This window comes from Myotis myotis, unplaced genomic scaffold (assembly GCF_014108235.1).
Source record: "Myotis myotis isolate mMyoMyo1 unplaced genomic scaffold, mMyoMyo1.p scaffold_m19_p_8, whole genome shotgun sequence".
NCBI classification, from domain to species: domain Eukaryota; kingdom Metazoa; phylum Chordata; class Mammalia; order Chiroptera; family Vespertilionidae; genus Myotis; species Myotis myotis.
The window spans coordinates 77,367,345-77,389,671 of record NW_023416390.1 but is presented as its reverse complement, the minus strand read 5'-3'; the positions used below and the strand labels follow the sequence as shown (position 1 = coordinate 77,389,671).

The 22,327-nt window shown below is 39.8% G+C and overlaps 1 protein-coding gene across 1 annotated transcript in view; it reads left to right on the top strand.

The window, feature by feature from the left end:
- The window catches only part of ACMSD (aminocarboxymuconate semialdehyde decarboxylase), a 55,485-nt gene extending 34,752 nt beyond the window's left edge, over positions 1 to 20,733 (top strand). The window contains exons 9-10 of the mRNA XM_036320575.1: positions 17,780 to 17,878; positions 20,624 to 20,733. Coding sequence (XP_036176468.1) covers positions 17,780 to 17,878; positions 20,624 to 20,686 — 162 coding nt within the window. The 3' untranslated portion in view covers positions 20,687 to 20,733. The remainder of the gene's footprint in view (positions 1 to 17,779; positions 17,879 to 20,623) is intronic.
- The last annotated feature ends 1,594 nt before the right edge of the window (positions 20,734 to 22,327 follow it).

The following is a 22,327-nucleotide window of genomic DNA, read 5'->3' as shown; positions in this document are numbered from 1 at the left end:
CCCAACAGCAGACCAGAGGAGCGCAAGAATCAAGGCAACGATTCGAAATGCGAAGAAGCAAAAAACACCCAACCAGAAAAGCAAAATGAAAAAAGAATCCGAAAATACAAAGATAGTGTAAGGAGCCTCTGGGACAGCTTCAAGCGTACCAACATCAGAATTACAGGGGTGCCAGAGGATGAGAGAGAGCAAGATATTGAAAACCTATTTGAAGAAATAATGACAGAAAACTTCCCCTACCTGGTGAAAGAAATAGACTTACAAGTCCAGGAAGCACAGAGAACCCCAAACAAAAGGAATCCAAAGAGGACCACACCAAGACACATCATAATTAAAATGCCAAGAGCAAAAGACAAAGAGAGAATCTTAAAAGCAGCAAGAGAAAGAAACTCAGTTACCTACAAGGGAATACCCATACGACTGTCAGCTGATTTCTCAACAGAAACTTTGCAGGCCAGAAGGGAGTGGCAAGAAATATTCAAAGTGATGAATACCAAGAACCTACAACCAAGATTACTTTATCCAGCAAAGCTATCATTCAGAATTGAAGGTTAGATAAAGAGCTTCACAGATAAGGAAAAGCTAAAGGAGTTCATCACCACCAAACCAGGATTATATGAAATGCTGAAAGGTATCCTTTAAGAAGAGGAAGAGGAAGAAAAAGGTAAAGATACAAATTATGAACAACAAATATGCATCTATCAACAAGTGAATCTAAGAATCAAGTGAATAAATAATCTGATGAACAGAATGAACTGGTGATTATAATAGAATCAGGGACATAGAAAGGGAATGGACTGACTATTCCTGGGGGGGAAAGGGGTGTGGGAGATTTGGGAAGAGACTGGACAAAAATCGTGCACCTATGGATGAGGACAGTGGGTGGGGAGTGAGGGCGGATGGTGGGGCGGGAACTGGGAGGAGGGGAATTATGGGGGGGGGGGGAAGAGGAACAAATGTAATAATCTGAACAATAAAGATTTAATTAAAAAAAAAAAAGAAAGCCGAAACCGGTTTGGCTCAGTGGATAGAGCGTCGGCCTGCGGACTGAAGGGTCCCAGGTTCGATTCCGGTCAAGGGCATGTACCTGGGTTGCGGGCACATCCCCAGTAGGAGATGTGCAGGAGGCAGCTGATCGATGTTTCTCTCTCATCGATGTTTCTGACTCCCTATCTCTTTCCCTTCCTCTCTGTAAGAAAATCAATAAAATATATTAAAAAAAAAAAAAGAAAGAAAGAAAAAGAAAGAAAAGCTCAATAATTATAACGGGAAGTCAGTACTCTCCACAGCGGTTCTCAACCTGTGGGTCGCAACCCCTTTGGGGGTCGAGCGACCCTTTCACAGGGGTCGCCTAAGGCCATCGGAAAACACATATATAATTACATATTGTTTTTGTGATTAATCACTATGCTTTCATTATGTTCAATTTGTAACAATGAAAATACATCCTGCGGAGAAACTAAGATGGCGGCATAGGGAAACACCGAAATTGCTGCCTCCTACAACAACTTCAAAACACAATAAAAAGACAAAACAGACATCATCCAGAACTTACAGGAAGGCTGGCGGAGTGGAAATTCTACAGCTAGAAGGAAAGAGAAAAGCACATTGAGGGTCAGGGGCTGCGGAAGTAATGTGCAAAGGTACGGAGGCTCAAGAGTGCGCGGAAAGGGGCTGGTACCTGAGGATGCGGCTGTCTTTTTGAATCGGGAGGGAGTCACAAGCGCCCGACTGCTCTGAACTCCGGTTCTGGGAAGTCTCTGGGGACCCAGGACTCATATGGGGAGAAACTGGACTGTCTGGCAGCGGGTAGAACTCGGAACTCGAGGGCAGCTTTCCCTCAGAGGTGCTTGCAGCAATTAAATTATCAGGACACTGAGACACGCGCAGCCCCTTAGGGCAGGGCTGAGAATCCTCCATAGTTCCTTGCTCTGCCCTTTGATTCCCTGAGACCCCGCCCCACCCAGGCTGTGGCAGAGGCTTTTGCATATGAATGCCCTGGCCCTTTGCAACCTGAAAATTACCTAACAAACTGCAGCGGGGCCACAGACCCAGAACTTCCAAGAGAAGGCCCAAGGCCCCACAGCAGCTTGCATTGCTTCACAGCTGGGCCTCATCAGGGCACCTCCAAACTCCAAAAAAGGAAGGGGAATCTGCAGTTCTCTTCATAGCTCCTGCTGGGTAACCTCCAAGAGCCAGTGTACCCAGTGGTCAGAGGGGGACCATCCAGATTACAACTCCTCAGATCCATAAGGGACACACCCAGGGGGCAGACTCAGTGAGCACCAAAGCCCCACTGAAGCAAGTCTTGCCCCAGAAGGGTGTCTTCAGCACAGAAGTTCTCCCACTGCAGACACAGCCGATTCTCACTGCCAATTGGCCTGGAGGTCAACTCCTCCCAGTGATCCTATAACTATCAAGGCATAACAAGACTACAACAAGACTGTGCACAAAGCCCACAAGGGGGTGCATCAAGAGTGTCCACCTCAGGTAACGGGGGAGGCTGAGCCACTGGGCCCTACAGGACACCTAGCACACAAAACCACTCTACCAACACAGGGAAGCATAAAAAAGGCGGAGACAAAGAAACAAGTCACAAATGACAGAAATGGAGGAAAGCAAACGACTGGATATAGAGTTCAAGGCCATGTTTATAAGGTTTTTCAAGAATTTTATGGAAACCGCCGATAAATTTAGTGAGACCCTCAAGAAATCTAGTGAGACCCTCGAGGTTATGAAAAAGGACCAACTAGAAATTAAGCATACACTGACTGAAATAAAGAATAATATACAGAGATCCAACAGCAGACAAGAGGATCCCAAGACTCAAGTCAAAGATTTGAAATACAAAGAAACAAAAAATACCCAACTGAAAAAGAAAAAAGAAAAAAGATTCCAAAAATATGAAGATAGTGTAAGGAGCCTCTGGGACAACTTCAAGCGTACCAACATCAGAATTATAGAGGTACCAGAAGAAGAGAGAGGGCAAGATATTGAAAACCTATTTGAAGAAATAATGACAGAAAACTTCCCCTACCTGGTGAAAGAAATAGACTTACAAGTCCAGGAAGTGCAGAGAACCCCAAACAAAAGGAACCCAAAGAGGACCACACCAAGACACATCATAATTAAAATGCCAAGAGCAAAAGACAAAGAGAGAATCTTAAAAGCAGCAAGAGAAAGAAAGTCAGTTACCTACAAGGGAGTACCCATATGACTGTCAGCTGATTTCTCAACAGAAACCATGCAGGCCAGAAGAGAGTGGCAAGAAATATTCAAAGTAATGAATAGCAAGAACCTACAACCAAGATTACTTTATCCAGCAAAGCTATCATTCAGAATAGAAGGTCAGATAAAGAGCTTCACAGATAAGAAAAAGCTAAAGGAATTCATTACCACCAAACCAGCATTATATGAAATGCTGAAAGGTATTCTTTAAGAAGAGGAAGAAGAAAAAGGAACTCTTACCATTTGCCACAGCATGGATGGAACTGGAGAGCGGATAAATACCACATTATCTCACTCATTTGTGGAATATAATGAACAACATAAACTGATGAACAAGGACTGATCCAGAGACGGAGAGGCATTGATTGGACTGTCGGGCCTTGGAGGGAAGGTAAGGGAGGGTGGGGGTAAGGGGGAAGGATCAACCAAAGGACTTATATGCAAGCATATAGGCCTAACCAATGGACACGGACAAGGGGGGGAGGGGTGAGGGCATGAGCGGGGGGGGGGGGGGGTAGGGGGTAACGTGGGGACAAGGACACATATGTAATATCTTAATCAATAAAAAATATATTTAAAAATAAATAAATAAAATAAAATAAAATAAAAATTAAAAAAAGAAAATACATCCTGCATATCAGATATTTACATTACAATTCATCACAGTAGCAAAATTACAGTTATGAAGTAGCAATGAAAATAATTTATGGTTGGGCGTCACCACAACATGAGGAACTGTATTAAAGGGTCGCGGCATTAGGAAGGTTGAGAACCACCGCTCTAGGGCAAGCATGTCAAACTCACGGCCCCTGGGTTGCATGTGGCCCACAATGAATATTTTTGCAGCCCAGCCAATATAACGGTATGTAAGAAAGAAATGTTCTAATAAAAATGTCATAGCTTAATTTTTACAATATCCTGTTATACATAATTATTAATAACGAACTACAACGTTTGCTAATGACTGATTACTATATTCGTGTTGCATTCATTTCCCTTATGCGCCATACGTACAGGCGCATCATTTCTCTCCACTAATACTAGCAGTGAATATTTTAGCAGCGGATTGCCACAACATTAGTGTTGGACTGACTTGTTTGATGTGTGCAACAGGAAATATTTCGCTTTTGGAGAACAAAAAAAATAGGTTTATTTGCATTACACTTATTAATTTATGCAGTTATTCAGTGTCTGGTAAGTTAATGTTCAAGAAAAAATATTAATTTTTATTAAAATGTTCTATTATTTTATGTTAACAATTACTCACTTATTTCAACCCTTTGTATTCAGCATGTCTCTATCAAAATAAACCTATGTTTCTATGAAAATTGAAGCTTTTGTTTTTTTGCGGCCCACATACACTTAAACCTTGTTTATTTGGCCCATGTTAGCCTTTGAGTTTGACATGCTTGACTTTACCCCAAACTCTACCAATTTTGTAATTCTCCTCTTGGTACATATAAACACATTGTGTACCATAGTTTATTAATTCTATCTTCTTAAAGAAATACCTTCAGGAGTCTTCTGATTTGCTCTAATCTGGATTGGGCTGCTGCACGGTTGTCATCTTGAAATCTCCCTTTGCTCACCAGCCACCCTCCCAACACACACACACACACACACACACACACTGAATTCCATTTCCTGAATTCTATGATTTTCCAATTGCTTGGTGGAGAACATCCTCCAACAACTTTCTGAGAAAGGGCATATGAGAGATGAAATTTTTGAAACCCTAGTTCACTATAAATGTCTTTATTCTTCCTTTATAATGAGTTGTTTGGCTAGGTATATAATTCTAGCTTGGAAACTGTTTTCCCTATTAATTTTAAAGACATTTTCTATTGTATTCTGACTTGTACAGTTGCTGTTGAGTAATCTAATGCCATTCTAATCTTTGAATTTTCATATAAAACCTGCTCCTCTCCCTCCTCCCCCTAATCTCAAAGACTAAGATTTTCTTTTTGGCCTGAAGTTTCACAATAATGTTACTTGATGTGTAACATTTTCAGCCATTATTCTAGCTACTTGGTGAGCCCTTATATTCTGTAAATTTTCTTTATTTCTTTCATGACTTCCTTTCCTCTGTTTTCTCTTTCTGGAGTTTCTATTATTCTAAAATGGAATATTTGTTTTTTTGTCGTCTTGCATCCCCCCCTTCTTTGAGTTTTTGTTTTATGTTCTGGGAGATTTCCTGAACTTTATTGATAAGACCTTATATTTAATTAACTTTGATTGTTTATTTAATTTTCAAAAGCTGTTATTATTGTTCTTGCTCTCTAAACTTTAGTTAACATCTTCTTCATGCTGGGTGGATGCAATATTTTTTCTTATTTCTCTGAATATACTAATAATTTTGGGAAATTTACTTCTCCCTGCAAATCTTCATCCAATAGGTTTTTTTCTCTTTTTTAAAAAGTCTCAGTCTTTCATATTAAATGTTTTCCTTAAATGTCTGTAATCCTTGGCAGTCTGCTTATATTTAAGAGCAATCACTGAAAAGGTGACCAGAAGTCTCTGCATATGGAGGGGGCCTATCAAGTGTGGTCTTCTTTATAGAGTAACTTGACTTAGCCATGGACTTTGAAGGATGTGAGTAAATTGAATTCTTGTACATTGCCGGTTGAAATATAAAATGGTGCAGCCACTGTGGAAACCAGTTTGGTGGGTCTACAACAAGTTAACCATAGCCCTAGCTGGTTTGGATCAGTGGATAGAGTGTTGGGTCAGCTTGCAGACTGAAGGGTCCCAGGTTTGATTCTAGTCAAGGGCACACGACCAGGTTGTGAGCTCAATCGGGGTAGGCAGAAGGCAGCCAATCAATGATTCTCTTTTATCATTGATGTTTCTATCTCTCCCTCTCCCTTCCTCTCTGAAATCAATAAAAATATATTTTAAAATAAATAAATGTTTTTTAAAAAAGTTAACCATAGAATTAGCATATGTTCCAATAATGCCACTCATAGGTATACACCCAAAAAAATTGAAAACATCCAGACAAATGCTTGTACATAAATGTTTGTAATAGCATTATTTGCAATAGCCAAAAGAAACAACCTATGTTCATCAACAAATGAATTAATAGGCAAAATGTGGTATATCCATACAAAGGGATATCATACTCAGCCATAAAAAGAAATGAAACACTGATACAAGCTCCAAGTGAATGGACCTTGAAAATATGCTAAGTGAAAGAAGGCAGACACATCAGTCACAGGTGGTATGAAGCTATCTGCATGAAGTATCCAGTATAGGTGGATCCACAGAGACAGAAAGCAGAATAGTGGTTGCCAGGGGTGGGGGTTAGGGTGGAGGGAGTGGGCAGGGGGAGAGGGAATGGGGAGTGACTGCTTCATGTGCATGACGTCTTCTTTGGGGTTGTGAAATGTTTTAGAACTAGATAGAGGTGATGGTTGCACAACCTGGTCAATGTACTAAATGCCATCAAAGTGTACACTTTAAAAATGGTTAAAAATTTTGCATTTTTAAAATTATAGTTATCTTAGTGTGAACTGATATCTAATTGTAGTTTTGATTGGCATTTCCCTAATGACCAGTGATGTGATATGAATTGCACCTCAATTTTTTTTAAAGTGAAGAGGCCTCGCCCTGACTGGTTTGGCTCAGTGGATAGAGCGTCGGCCTACGGACTGAAGGGTCCCAGGTTTGATTCTGGTCAAGGGCATGTACCTTGGTTGTGGGCACATCCCCAGTAGGACGTGTGCAGGAGGCAGCTGATTGATGTTTCTCTCTCATCGATGTTTCTAACTCTCTATCCCTCTCCCTTCCTTCTCTGTAAAAAATCAATAAAATATATTTTAAAAAAATAAAATAAAATAAAGCGAAGAGGCCTCCCTGCAAGTTAGATGTTCATCTCCTCCAACTAATATATCTATTCATATGTTCTTTTCTTTATTTTTAAAAAGAAACCAGAAATTCTTATTCTATAAATAGAAAGTGTTTTTATTTCACAGTAAAAGAAATGGTTCACTTTTAGAAGGAGCAATGTTATTTTAGGCATTTTAGGCCTCAAATTTTTACAAAAGGCTTAAATGTGATCTTATCTTGGGTATTTGATCTGTGGATTAAAAGTTGAACCTAGGGGGATGAGAAGAGATAAACCAAAGAACTTATATACTTACTAGAGGCCTGGTGCATGACATTCGTGCACTTGGTGGGGGGTGGGGGGATGGTCCCTCAGCCCAGCCTGCACCCTTTAGCAGTCTGGGAGCCCTCAGGGGATGTCAGTCCGACTGCCAAGGAGGCAGGAGAGGCTCCAGCCACCGCTGCTACGCTTGCCAGCCGTCAGCCCAGCTTCTGGCTGAGCAGCTCTTCCCCTGTGGAAGTGCACTGACCACCAGGGTGCAGCTCCTGCATTGAGCGTCTGCCCCTGGTGGTCAGTGCTCATCATAGCAACCAGTAGTTCCGCCATTCGGTCAATTTGCATATTACCCTTTTACTATATAGGACATGCATGGCCCATGGACACTGGCAATAGGGTTGTGAATACCTGGTGGGGGTGCAGGGGCTGGGTGGAAGGGGATGCAGGGGGGCAAACGGGAGACATCTATAATACTATCAACTATAAAAAATAAAAATAAAATATTGAACCTAAGCTGGAAACCAGTCGGACCTGAAGGCCAAAGCTTCTTCACCCCTTTCCCATGCCTTCTTTACCATTCCAGACCACTCTGTACAGCAGTGCTAAAGGTTAGGATGATCTGGAAGCAATGAGGAGATCTTTCATCACCAAAGAAAGACTTTATGAGGTTTTAGGCAGTGGAGCATATCATATGTGTTTGGAATATTTCCATCTGATTTAAATTTAAATGTATTTTAGTATGTCTGTCTGTAACAACCCCTCCAACCTATATTCTGGTGAAAGAATGTTTTCCTGTGCACTTCTGTCCTCAATAGAGTGGGATCCTTTCTGTATCTAAGCTTCCAGAGACAAGAGTGTAAGTTACTACCTTTTCAAGAAGTTGTGATAAATGAGAAAGTCAAGTCCTGGCTTTACTACTTGTTATCTGGGAAACCTTCAATAGCAAGTCACTTAGTCTGTTTCCCTCAATTGTAAAATAGAGATAATAACCAGGTAGAGTTGATGTGAGGAGCTAAATAATACTATGCCAAAGGACAATACAAGTGTCAGTGATTTATATTACCCAGTGCTTTACAGATAGTAGATGTTAATGTTTGTTTAATTGAGTTGTGTAATGATCTTGTGGATATAAGGTTAATCTTACTTTTCATTGATTGAGTTAAATCTGGCTTTCTCTAGGAAATTATGTCTCAGGGAACAAACTGAATCCTTGGTTCACTAGAATGTTTGTAGTAAGCTATGTTATAACAGAGTTATGTTGTATTTACTGCAATGCTACTAATAAATATGCTAATGAGAAGATAGTTAATTGTTCCTTTTCCAGAAGACAAATGAATTTTCCTCCACTATTTGAATTTATTTAGTAAGCCACATCATTCAGTGTTCACAGCATTCCCTGAAAATGTGAGAGAGCTAATGCATCCCAGCAGGTGAGCAGTTTATTTCTCTTCCCTGGCAGGAATATTAATCACTAGTATTATCAGCTCAGTAAGTCTTTGGCCTCAAAGGCTATGTGTGCTGCCGGTTTGGGGAAGGGAAATATATGCTAGGCAGTCTTGTTGGTACTGAGAAATCAATCAAGATCATTCCCTGCTTTACTGCCTGATAAAGAAAACCAGTGTCCATCTAGAAGGTATAGTGTCAGGATCCCAGAAGGTATAATGGCACCCAGAATGCCCACCATTAGAATTATTCCTTTGGAGTTAATAGTTTTCAGAAAGGTCCAACAAAATGTAGATATTGTCAAGTATTCCATTAGCACAGATATCCTTAAAAACTGGTTCATGATCAATCCAAGGGAATAGACTCCTAAATCACAGACAAGACAGAAGAAAACAGCAGCTTTTGGGAGGTCAGGATCAGGTTTGTTACTTGGGATTCTGCATGTAATCCACTTAAAACCTAATCAATTTGCAGTTACAAGATAATAAGTAGTAGAAAAAGCAATACAAAAAGTACTTTTAACTCAAGAACTCTTTGTTAAGCATCAATCGAGTAGAGACTGATATGTTATGAAGCACGCAACCTTCGTCCTGCAGGCATACAACGTGTGAGGGATCTCTTCTCCTACCTTTTCCCTGCTACTCTCTTCTCTCTCAGAACAAGAAAACTAATTATCAAGAACTTCACTTTCAGTTCTTTTATGCCTACTTCCCCCTCCTTCATGAAATTACTAACAAATTAAAAAATGGTCAAAAGTTTACCAGGAGTTATCAACAAAAGATGTACAGACAGATATGGGTATGGAAAATTCACACACCAGATTGTTACAAGAGGATAATTAACCTCCTATGGAGAGGAGTCGTGAACAATAGCTATAAATAATAATTAAATGCTGCCAAATCCTAAGTTTGGTGTTCTGCCACAGGCATCCACAATCTAGTTAGGAAGGGGAGCAGAGGCACATCTTAAGCAGGAAGGATAAATTCTTGAGGAGTGGTTTTCATTTCTGCTTTAAAGCCATTTGCTTTCTCCACATTAAAACAGAACACACACACACACACACACACACACACACACACACACACACACACCCCTTCTTAAAATGTATTTCTGTCCTAGGCCAGTGGTCGGCAAACCCATTAGTCAACAGAGCCAAATATCAACAGTACAACGATTGAAATTTCTTTTGAGAGCCAAATTTTTTAAACTTAAACTATATAGGTAGGCACATTGTTATTAACTTAATTAGGGTACTCCTAAGCTGGCCTTTGCTAAAAACGTCCTCAATCTGATTGAGATACGTTCGTTGAGGTCGACCCCTTCCAACTCTCCCATCCACACTAGTCTTGTATACTTGTTTCAGATAGACAAGTGTGGATGGGAGAGTTGGAAAGGGTGGACCTCAGCGAACATACCGCAAAACAATGTACCTCCCCTGCGCTGCGTATCCCGTGGCCCGCCTGCGCTGCGTCTACTGACACCCCCCACTTCTTCTAACGCCACTTCTTTAAAATAGACTCGCCCAGGCCAAAAACCGACTTCGGCACATGGGCCACGAAGTTTCAATCACACTGTACGTGTGCGCCCGAACGTGGTATTTTGTGGAAGACCCACACTCAAGGAGCCAAAGAGCCGCATGTGGCTCACGAGCCACGGTTTGCCAACCACTGTCCTAGGCCATAATACTGGGAGTGGAAGAATTCTGGACAAGAAAGAAAAATTAATTTCTAGATTTTAATTTCATGCCAATGTAGTTGACTAATCTACACTAATAAAAGAGAAACATGGTAATTGGCGTACGACCACTACCCTTTTCATTGGCTAATCAGCGAGATATGCAAATTAACTGTCAGCCAAGATGGCAGCCGGCAGCCAGGCAGCTTGAAACTAACATGAGGCTTGCTTGCTTCAGTGACGGAGGAAACCAACGTTCCCCGCCTGCGGTTGCAGGCCTCTGAGCCTGCAGTTTAAGAAACTCTGTAACAAATACCACCTGGCTTCAGCCAGCAGGATGGCAACATTGTAAGCAAAGGCCAGAAACCTAAGAGCTGGTGCCAAGCCTCAAAGCTAAAGCTGGCCCAGAATAAAAAAAGAAAAAAGAAAAAAAGGAGCAGTTGGGAGCTTCAGTCACCCGCCAGCCTGAAAACAGCCCTCAGCCCCTCACCCAGACTGGCCAGGCAACCCAGTGGGGACCCCTACCCTGAAGGGTGTGTGACCAGCTGCAAACAGCCATCATCCCCTCACCCAGGCTGGCCAGGCACCCCAGTGGGGACCCCCACCCTGATCCAGGACACCCTTCAGGGCAAACCAGCCAGCCCCCACCCATGCACCAGGCCTCTACCCTATATAGTAAAAGGGTAATATGCCTCCCAGCACCAGGATCAGCAGAGCCATGAGGCCTCCCGGCACCGGGATCAGCATGACAGGGGGCAGCGCCCAAACCCCCTGATCGCCCCGTGGCTCTGTGTGTGACAGGGGAAGGTGCCCCAACCCCCTGATCAGCCCTGCTCTGTGCCTGATAGGGGAGAGCTCCCCAACCCCCCTCCCCCACGGGCCCTGCTCTGTGTGTGATGGGGTAGAGCCATAACCTCCCCATCGGCCCTGCCCTGAGTGTGAGAGTGGCAGTGCCCCAACTCCCTGATCGGCCCTGCTCTGTGGGTGATAGAGGGCGGTGCCCCACCCCCTGATTGGCCCTGCTCTGTGCGTGACAGGGTACAGAGCCCCAACCCCCCTGATGGGCCCTGCTCTGTGAGTGACAGGGGGCAGTGCCCCAACCCCCTGATGGGCCCTGCTCTGTGCGTGACAGGGGGTGGCGCCGCAACCTCCCCATCGACCCTGCCTTGAGTGTGACAGGGGACGGTGCCCCAACCCCCCAATCGGCCCTACCCTGAGCGTGACTGAGGGTGGCATCACAACCTCCCGATCGCCCTGCACTGTGCATGACAGGGGGCGGCATCCCAACTCCCCAATCGGCCCTGCTCTTAGCCCGACCAGGGGCTGCACCTAGGGATTGGGCCTGCCCTCTGACACCCAGGAGCAGGCCTAAGCCAGCAGGTCGTTATCTCCCGAGGGGTCCCAGACTGCAAGAGGGCACAGGCCGGGCTGAGGGACCCCCCCCTCCCCCCCCCCCGAGTGCACAAATTTTTGTGCACCGGGCCTCTAGTGTAATATAAGCATGGGACTTTTAAAAATTATGTAGTGTTTTGGAATTGTAAACAGCTTTAGCAAAAGGAGTAGCAATATGGACAAATGAAACTCCGGTGAATACCAGCAGACAGTTAAGAACAAGATCAGCTGGTGGCACAGATGTCAGTACACATAACTTTGGGTCTTTGGGGCTTCCATCAGCAGGTGCAGTTACTCAGTTTTATACAGTAGTAAATATAGGAATTGAGAAATAGTTAAGTCTATTGCGGCCTTTCTCTAAATTTTATTAGGTACTTTTTTTTTTTTAATATATTTTATTGATTTTTTACAGAGAGGAAGAGAGAGAGAGATAGAGAGTTAGAAACATCGATGAGAGAGAAACATCGATCAGCTGCCTCCTGCACATCCCCGAATGGGGAAGTGCCCACAACCCAGGTACATGCCCTTGACCGGAATCGAACCCGGGACCTTTCAGTCCGCAGGCCGACGCTCTATCCACTGAGCCAAACCGGTTTCGGCTTATTAGGTACTTTACCATATTATTTCATGTAAATAGTTTCATAAAACATAAGGGGAAAATTTTTGTAGAAATCAAAGTGTCACATCCTCACAACAGTTCAAATTTAGAGTTTAAAATACATTTAATATGTAAGGCTTAGTAATGAGACTTCCCTCTTTCCTACAGGCAAGTATTCATTCCTTCAATGCACACATTTGGTAAAGCAACTCTCAGATTGATTATAGGCACATGTCACAGTTTTATTTCTAAGTTGTTTCAAAAGAAGAGGCTTTCTGAACAGTACAATCCAAAGGTTCTATCTTGGCAGAGACATTTTATAGGGGAAACTGGTTCAATCATTCCGTTAGACTGGGGGGAAAGAGGGAGAGGAGGCGGAGAAGGAAAATTATACCAAGAAGGCTAACTATTTTCCAGGAAGAGCAGCTAGTCACATCGGACCACAAAGTTCTGCTTCAGCTCCGGTTTGGGAGAACTTTCTTTCTCACATATTAGCTGTGCAACTCTAGGCAAGCTAGTTGTCATCTCTGTTTCTTCATCTGTCGAATAGGAATAATAATAATAAAACCTATCTCATAGGAAGGCTGTGAGGATTAAATGAGTTAATGAATGCAAATGGCTTAGAACAACATCCTGCACATAGTAAGCAATCAATAAATGCTAGATATTGTTGCTATTAGTATTATAAGAGAGTAGCTCATAGAAATATAAGAAGTGCTATGAATAAAAGTGCATATAGGGTGCTTCAGGAATAGAGAGCTCACACTTGGCTGAGCTAAGAGATCATAAGAGCCTGAGTTAAGGGAGAAACTAGGGAAGGAAAGTACAAATGATAGATGCAAGAAATAATATGGAGGAAAAATCCAAAGCTTAGTGACCCATGACATCCAGACGTATCTATATTTATAGATTTTTGAAAAAACCCCATATTATTAAGATGTCAGTTCTCTCCAAATTATAGGTTCAACATAATCCAAGCTGAGGCTAAAATTTATAGGCATATGCAAAGAATCAGAGAGGCAAAATAATTTTGAAAAAGAAAAATGAAGTTGGAGAGTGTCAAGAGCTGCTATAAAGCTATGGTGGACAACACAACATGGCACCAGCAAAGGACAGCAAGGAGGTTGATGGAGTAGACTAGAGAGTGCAGAAATAGACTCACCCTTGTCTGGTCAGTTAATTTATGACAAAGTTACAAAAGCATTTAAATAAGGATTGGGAAGCCTTTTCATAAATGGTTCTGGAACAAGTTGATATCCATATGAGGTTAAAAAATGAACCTTGACTCTACTTCACACCACACACAAAACTTAGTTTGAGGTTGTCTTTAATGCATGCGGGTTTGGTTTGCAAGGACCAGTGAATGGTGCCCCAAATTCCTGTTTGTTGGCACACTGTTGAGGCTACTGAGAGCCCACGTTCCTGAGACTTTTCCCTTTCCACAAGAGAATAAAAGAGGTCAGATGATGGCAGCAGTGTTCTTAACAGCCAGGCCTCAGGAATCAGTGACTTTTGAGAACACGGATGTGTATTGCACTGAAAAGGAATGGGCAAGCCTGGTGCCTGCTCAGATCCTCATGTACAGGGTGGGATGCTAGAGAACTATGGGGCCTGGGCTTTCCTAACATCATCCACTTCCAAACCAGCTCTGATCTCTCAGCCTGAGCAAGGGAAAGAGCCATGCTTCATCCAGCCACAGGAAGCCCCAAACAGGAGGAGCAAGAGATCAGGTCCTGCAGGGTACATCTCAAAAACAGGATTTACCTACTTAGCTAAGATCTTATCACATGTAATAAAATTTAAAATTCTTTAAAATCATCAGTTATGAGAAGACAGGACAAGCTTTAACCAGTTTTCAAAGTAAGAAGTTGATTTAAAACCATTGTAAATTACGTCAAATACACATTTTCTTTTTCTGTAGACTAATAGATTTAATGTTTTCAATTCATTAAAGTTATTAATTTTAATGTACCAAAATAGTTAATTTGAGAAGGACCATACACGTAAACATAAAAGCTGACACTATAAAATCTCAAGAAGAAAAATGTAAGAGAATATCTTCTCAACTTGAAATCCAGCAAAAATATTTTGGACAGGACACAGAAATTAATAAACATTTTTTAAAATGATCAAATTACAATTCAAGTTAAATACTTCAGGTCATCATAAGAAAAATGAATTAAATGAATAGGTAAGCCACATAATGATATAAAACATATTTTTATGATAAAGGACTTATATCCAAAATAAAGTACTATAACAGACATAAAGATCAACTGATCTAGCCTGGCCGACATGGCTCATTGATTGAGCATCAACCGTGAACCAGGAAGCCACGGTTCGATTTCCTGTCAGGGCACATAACCGGTTGCGGGCTCAATCCCCTGTGTAGGGTGGCCCGGAGGCAGCTGATCAATGATTCTCTCTAATCACTGATGTTTCTATCCCTCTCACCCTCTCCCTTCCTCTCTGAAATCAATACAAATATATATTTTTTTAAAAAAAGATCAGTTGATTTTGAACAAAGGTGTCAATGAGGAGAGAATAATCTTTTCAATATAGTATAGTGGGACAACTGGATATCCACATGCAAAAAAATAAAATAATATTGGACCCCTTCTTTATACCATACACAAAAGTTAACTCAATATTGATCAAAGACCTAAGTGGAAGAGCTAAAACTACAAATTCTTAGAAAACATAGTTGTAAATCTTTGTTACCTTGAATTAGGCAATAATTTATTAAATATACACCAAAACCACAAGCAAAGAAAAAAAAAGGTAAGTTAGACTTCATCAAAATTCAAATTTTTATGCCTCAAAAAGCACAACTGAGAATGAAAGGACAACGCACAGAATGAAGAATATATTTCTAAATCATATACCCAATAAGTATATGAGTTTATATTCAAAAAATATAAACTATTACAACTAAATAACATCAACAACAAAAACACAAAGGATCTGAATATTTTTCCAAAGACATATTAATGACCAATGAGCGTATGAACAGAAGATGTTCAACTTCACTACTTAGTCATTACAGAAATGCAAATCAAAACTACAATGAGGTATCACTTTACACCCACTGTGGTGGCTATAATTAAATAGATGGACAACAGCAAGTGTTGGTAAGGATTTGGAGAAATTAGAACCCTGATACTTTGCCGGTGGGAATGTAGAACGCTGCTGCCACTGTGTAGAGTAGTTCCTCAAATATCGAACATGGATTTACCAGGTGACACAGTAATTCCAATGCTAGAGATATACCTAGGAGAAATGACAATGTTCACTCAAAAACGTGTACACAAATGTCCAGAGCAGCATTATCATAATAGACAAAAAGTAGATAGAAACAACCAAAAAGTCCATCATCTGATAAGTGAGTCTACAAAATTTGGGATATCTATATGATGGGTGTTATTCAGCCTAAAAAGAACTGATTTGGGCTACATTATGAATGAACCTTGACATCATTATACTAAATGAAATAAGGCAACATATTACATTTCATGTTTATGAAATTTCCAGAATAGGCAATTCATAGACACAGAGGGCAAATTAGTGTTTTCTTGAGGCTGGAGGAAGGAGGTAATGGGAGTGCCTGCTAATGGGAATGGGGTTTACTTTGGGTTAGTAAAAATGTTCTGGCATCAGGTAGTGGGAATGATTACAAAAATTCATGAATATACTAACGCTTACTGAATTGCACACCTTTAAAAGATGAATTTTATGGTACGTAAATTACATCTTAAAAAAGAAGGAAGATCTCCTGCACCCCAAATTTAATCTTTTTTCCTAGAAGCAACTGTTATTTCTTGGGTAGCATTCCTGAAGTAGATTCTAGACATACAAACATGTATTTGTGTATGTATAGGTCCTTATTAAAAACAGAAATATGAGTATAAAGCAGATACATTGTCCTAGACATTTTTTCTGTCTTTACAATATAACTTCAAGTAGATTCCTCTTTACAATATAACTTGGCAGTTATTCCATTTCAGCATTTGGTCCTGAATATGCTATAATTTGGTTTGCTAGTATTCTGCTACAAATAATGTTGCAATTAATTTTCTTGTGTACATTTCCATGACATGCATACGAGTGGGATATGTTTCTAGAAGTTAAATTTCTGTATTTTATTTTAATAAACTGTCATTATTGACTTATGTCCTTCTTACTAGAACAGTGATGGCGGACCTATGACACGTGTGTCAGAGGTGTCACGCGAACTCATTTTTTTGGTTGATTTTTCTTTGTTAAATGGCATTTAAATATATAAAATAAATATCAAAAATATGTCTTTGTTTTACTATGGTTGCAAATATCAAAAAATTTCTATATGTGACACGGCACCAGAGTTAAGTTAGGGTTTTTCAAAATGCTGACACGCCGAGCTCAAAAGGTTCGCATTCACTGTACTAGAATGTGGGTTCTCTGAGGACATAGACCATTTCTCTTTTATTGACCAGGATAATCTAGAATCCAGAACATTGCCTGACATACTAGGGCTTTATATATTTGTAGATAATCAAGCCTGTGTGCTTTGATGTATAAAATGTCAAATGAAAATTTGAAGTACATCATTCAGGAAACAGACAATGATACAGTTTATAGAGACAGGAATTGTTTGGGGGTTTGTTTTCTTTCCATCCAATTGATTTTATAGTTTTTCTTTTAAAACTGTAGTATGTTTTCAAAAATTGTGGGATCAATTGCAATGTATCGTTATAAGAAATACAGAATCCTTCATTTCATTGGAAGACATCAACATGTTTTATTAAATAAATGCCTGATTCTTATATTTGAGTATTCTTGCCGTTATTGGAAGAGAAAGGGGGGGGGGGGGGCGGGCGGCGAGAGGGGAGATGGAAGTTGATTTGCAACTTTAGGAGACCTAATAGTGACACCTGCTGGAGAAAATGTCAGAATAGGTTGAAGGATCTGCTGTTTTTTGTTTTTATAAATATGTTTTATTGGTTTCAAAGAGGAAGGGAGAGGGAGAAAGATACAAACATCAATGATGAGAGAGAATCACTGATAGGCTGCCTCCTGCATGCCCCCTACTGGGGATCAAGCTGGAAACCCCGGCATGTGCCCTGACTGAAGCAAACTCTGACCTCCTGGTTCACACAACCACTGAAACACACCAGCCAGGCTAGAATAAGTTTTTAATCCTTTGACTTTTTAAAATTTTAGATCAGTTTGTTTCTATTAATCAGGAAGAAATTTTATATTTTACCATAGGAGTGCTTGTAATAATTATATAAATTGTTTACAGGAGATTCTTTGATGTTGATGTTCTAAAAAATTATAAATAAAAACATTTTTTCTTTTTTCAGGATAAAGTCATTTTGGGAACTGATTACCCCTTTCCACTAGGTGAGCTAGAACCTGGAAAATTGATAGAATCCATGGAAGAATTTGATGCAGAAACGAAGGTATATGCCTTTTATTTCATGGACTTCTTCCTGTTTTCCTCCTCTAATTATGTTTGGTTTCAGAGCACTCTGATATGTAATATCAAAGAACAGGAAATTTTTACACTTAATATTCTTATAATTGTTACCAGATCACCAGAAATACTAGTAGATGAATTATTAAAGGACCAAAAGAAGTTTAAAAGCTGAAAGTCAACCTACTACAACTAAATTTATAAAGAAAGAAAACTGCAAAGAAGCATATCATGATAATATATTTATGTTTGCACGTTAGAAGAAAAATGTCTAAATTTTTAATTTAATATTTCTCTTACAATCTACCCATCTCAAAAATTGTAATGATTCTAGTAATTTGAATATTGAGACTAAAGTCTTGATTAACAAGGACCCAAGGACAAGAACCCTCAAGTAACTGGGTGTTTTTCTTTCGGCATGTGACTTTTAAGGTGGGTAAATGTGCCATAGTGCTGCCACTGCCTGTTCTACCCCTGAGGCTCCTGAACCAAGTAGAGTTAAAATGAGATGCATTGTCCCTGATTCTCTCTCCCTTGCCATCCCTGACATCCCCTCCCTCACGCCCCGCAACAAAACAAGTTCTTCTGGAGGTCTTCACCACCAATCACTACACAGGGTTAGGGATGGCCAAAAATAAAAACATGTGGATATACAGTATGAACTCTTAACAAATCTCACAAGTCATAGTCATAATCCTTTTGTATAATACTTGGCTTTCTTCTAAACTAGAATCCATAAGTTCTCTTGGTCTCTAATTCTCTGCTCTAATCGTTAAGGATTTAGTGAAGCACATTAACAAATGCCAAGAAGAATCCACTCTGCTTACTGGTTGCAAGTTATTAACTGGGAAACCTGAGATTCCCTTGGCACTGACTCACCTTAAGGCACTTATAGTCTTGAATTGTTAAATATGTTCTTATTAAAGTAGGAAGCCATAATAAGATTTTTGTTTTTTACTTTTTCTTTTTACAACAGAGGTTGAAAATGAAAAACTATCTATAAAATTAATAAAAATTAAACTGAAACCAGATTACCCCAAGCATCCTGATTAAGAGTTTAATGGAATAATTACTTTGTCTTTTATTATTTAATTTTATGTGCTTATCACTTTCAAGTTTTAAAATATCTTGTATAAAAATTTTATACTGTCACAAATAAAAATGACATTTTGTACAAAGTTAATCATTGCAACATTGCCTGTAATAAAAGACTAACAACAATCTATAGGAGAATAGTTACATAAATAATAATGGAATCTATACAGCTATTAAAAAAAAAACACTAAAAATCAATTTATAAGATATATTAAATTAAAAAAGCAAGGTGCCAAACAATATATATAGTGTATTTCCATTTGTGTATAGTATACTATCCATTTGTGAAAAAGAATCTCTATATACCTAAATATAAGTATTTGCTTATATGTGTATAAAATATCTCTAGAATAACAGGTAAGAAACTAATGGCTGCACAACCTTGTGAACACACTAAAAATCATTAAATTATACACTTTAATGGGTTAATTATATGGCAGGTTAACTATGCTTACTAATAAAAGGCTAAGTAGTCATCACACCCTCACATGCGATACCCTCACACCGTCACAAGAATGCTGTGCGCACAGCAGAGGCAGGGTTCCCGCGGCCCTGCGCCTCGGAGGCCGGCCACTCAGTGCAACATCTGCCAGGGTTCACACAGCCCCATGCCCACCACGGAGGCGGGACCCCGGCTCCGGCCTACCTCTTTGGGGCAATTCATCAAGGAGCCCCGGATGGGTGGGCGGGGCCTACCTCTTTGGGGTGATGGATTGCAGGGCTCCCACACTGTGAGAGGACACAGGCCAGACTGGGGATGTCCCCACTGAGTGCACAAATTTCATGCACTGGGCCTCTAGTATCTCCAGAAAGCTGTTGCAAAGTATATAAATAAAAATATATTCCATTACAGAAAAAAAGAATGGCTATCTCTGGGAAGATAGCATCCATTTTATAATTTTGAATTTTGAGCGCCAAAGCTCAAAACTTGATCATGATATCTAGATGTATATATGGTATGGATGTTATACAACTCCATACATGTTTCCTTCCACCCTCAGCTACATGCCTGAACTTTGCAAACTGGACAATTTTTAGTTAGCGTATCAAAGTTACCTTTCAAATTACAGGCGTTCTTTAGTTTATAGAAGTTCATTTAGTTTATAGCTGGGAGAAGGTGAAAAAAATTTGGCAGTCCTTTTCTAATGTGAAATTGATAAACATACACATTTGTACATTTATTCTGAGACTCTTCATCTATATCACTTTTCTTGCTCTGAAAGAGTTCCCTTTTATTTGGGACCATGCAAAAGGACAACACGTGCCTGGAAGCTGGGGGTGGCTACATGACTTCCAGCTCTGCTGTTCCACAGTCCTAAACTGAACCTTTTCTCTGTTTTGCCTCCAAATAGTCCTTAAAAACCATTGAGAGTCCTATTGAAGTTACCAAAGAGCATTTTCCTAAGAGAGTTCTCTCTCCCCCTTATAATTTCCTCCTTTCCTCCTACAACCAAGTTTCAAACATGGGGCAAGAGGATTTGGGTAAGAGATTCATTATTTAACCTGCTAATATTTTTCTCTCACGTTGGGGAATTGATTTTTTTAAAACCTGATAAAGACATTCAATAAAGGACTTAAGAACAACCATTAAATAATGCTTTAAAATAAAACCTTTTCTTTTTTACTTTTTTTTCAGGACAAACTCAAAGCTGGCAATGCCCTAGCATTTTTGGGTCTTGAGAGAAAACAATTTGAATGACTGAATTCACTACAAAGGCAATCTTTCAAGAAGATATTTTATTCTTGTTTTTAAATATGTATCACACGTGCATATTAAAATCCTATTTTGAACTATTTTATCCAGAAATAGAATATCCCTGAATATCCTAAATTATACATAACAAAAATGACTCACATGTGTTTTTCACTCTGAAAAGCAGTACATTATTTCACATGCAAACCAAAAATGATTTTTCCAGCACTTTAAAAATTAATAGCAGAAATAAAATGCAAAGTGTCATTAATGCTTTATATGGAAAAAGCAAAACTAGATTCACCCTCGAGGACTCAAGTAGGTTCTCCACTTTGAGCAAGTATATGTGCTGAGGGCCCAAATAACCCATTTTTATTCAATTTAAACACCTTCCATTGGCCTGTAACTGGTCTGGGAATGCTTTAGATGCCACAAACTAAATGCTGTAAATATTTCATAACCTGTAGGAGCTTATAGTTCAAATACGGAGGCAAGTCACATGTTCATGAAATAATTACTAAGCAATGCAACGTGAGTGTCACAGAAGTTTCAGGAAAATTCATCCGGACTCAAACTTTTGGGGGAATCGTCACCGAAGTTGGAACTTGGAGCGAGTCTAGAAGGATGGAAGAGGCTTATGGAGAGTTGGAGGTGGTAAACACATAGGAAGGAAAAACTGGGAATAGAGGTTTCAGACTAAATGGCAATTTATTCTGGAGAAAAATTCCAGGCTATAATTTACTTTTACCAGAAGCTATTTTAAAATACTGAGTAGAGCGTGTAAAGCTAGCCGTGGAGACTGAGAGCAGAGCAACACCAGGGTAGCCTTACTCTCTCACTTCATTTATGGTCCTACCTGGGCTGCTGAAAATGAACTTGGAGGGGTGATGAACATGTGTTTTGTGTACCTCTGGCTGAATTCCAAAATCAAATATAATTTTTCAAAATTACCCTCTTGCTTTGACTGATTAATGCTCATATTCCCTCCCATTGGCCCAGAAAAATTGAGTACTGGCATGTAATTTATGCTAATATAATTTTTGCTAAACTACATCTATCCCATTATTTTTACTTTACTTAGTACATTACTCCATCTCTTTGTTGCTCCTCCTATTGCTTTCTACTACTTTACTCACCCACCGCTCTGCTTATTACGCCAATCTACCTGAAATGGAAAACAAGGTTGAACAAAAGAGCAACATGAAGCATGTTATTTTTCCTTCCCCATTATTTAGGGAAAAGGTCCATCCCTCCTCAAATATTCTATATTTGAGCACTTTTTAACATAATGTTTAATTACTGTTTTATCATGAAAAGTAACCTGATCATTTCAGTAAATATTAATATCATAGATAGGTTGATAAATAGATAGATAATGAGGATATTCATATTCACAGAGTGTTTACGTGATGTGCAAGCTGTAGCACTGGGGATATAGAATAAAAGGGATAAAGAATAAAATTTCTTCTCTAATGAAGCCTACAGTCTGGAGGGTAAGAAATATAAGGAGGGAGAGAAGAAGGAGAAAGGAGGAACGGATTGGAGGGGAAAAGGAATGAAGGAAGGAAATTTTTCTGATAAATACGATGAAGCAGTTAAAATGGGGAAATGTATAACAGGACTATGAGAAGGATGGGGAATAAGACA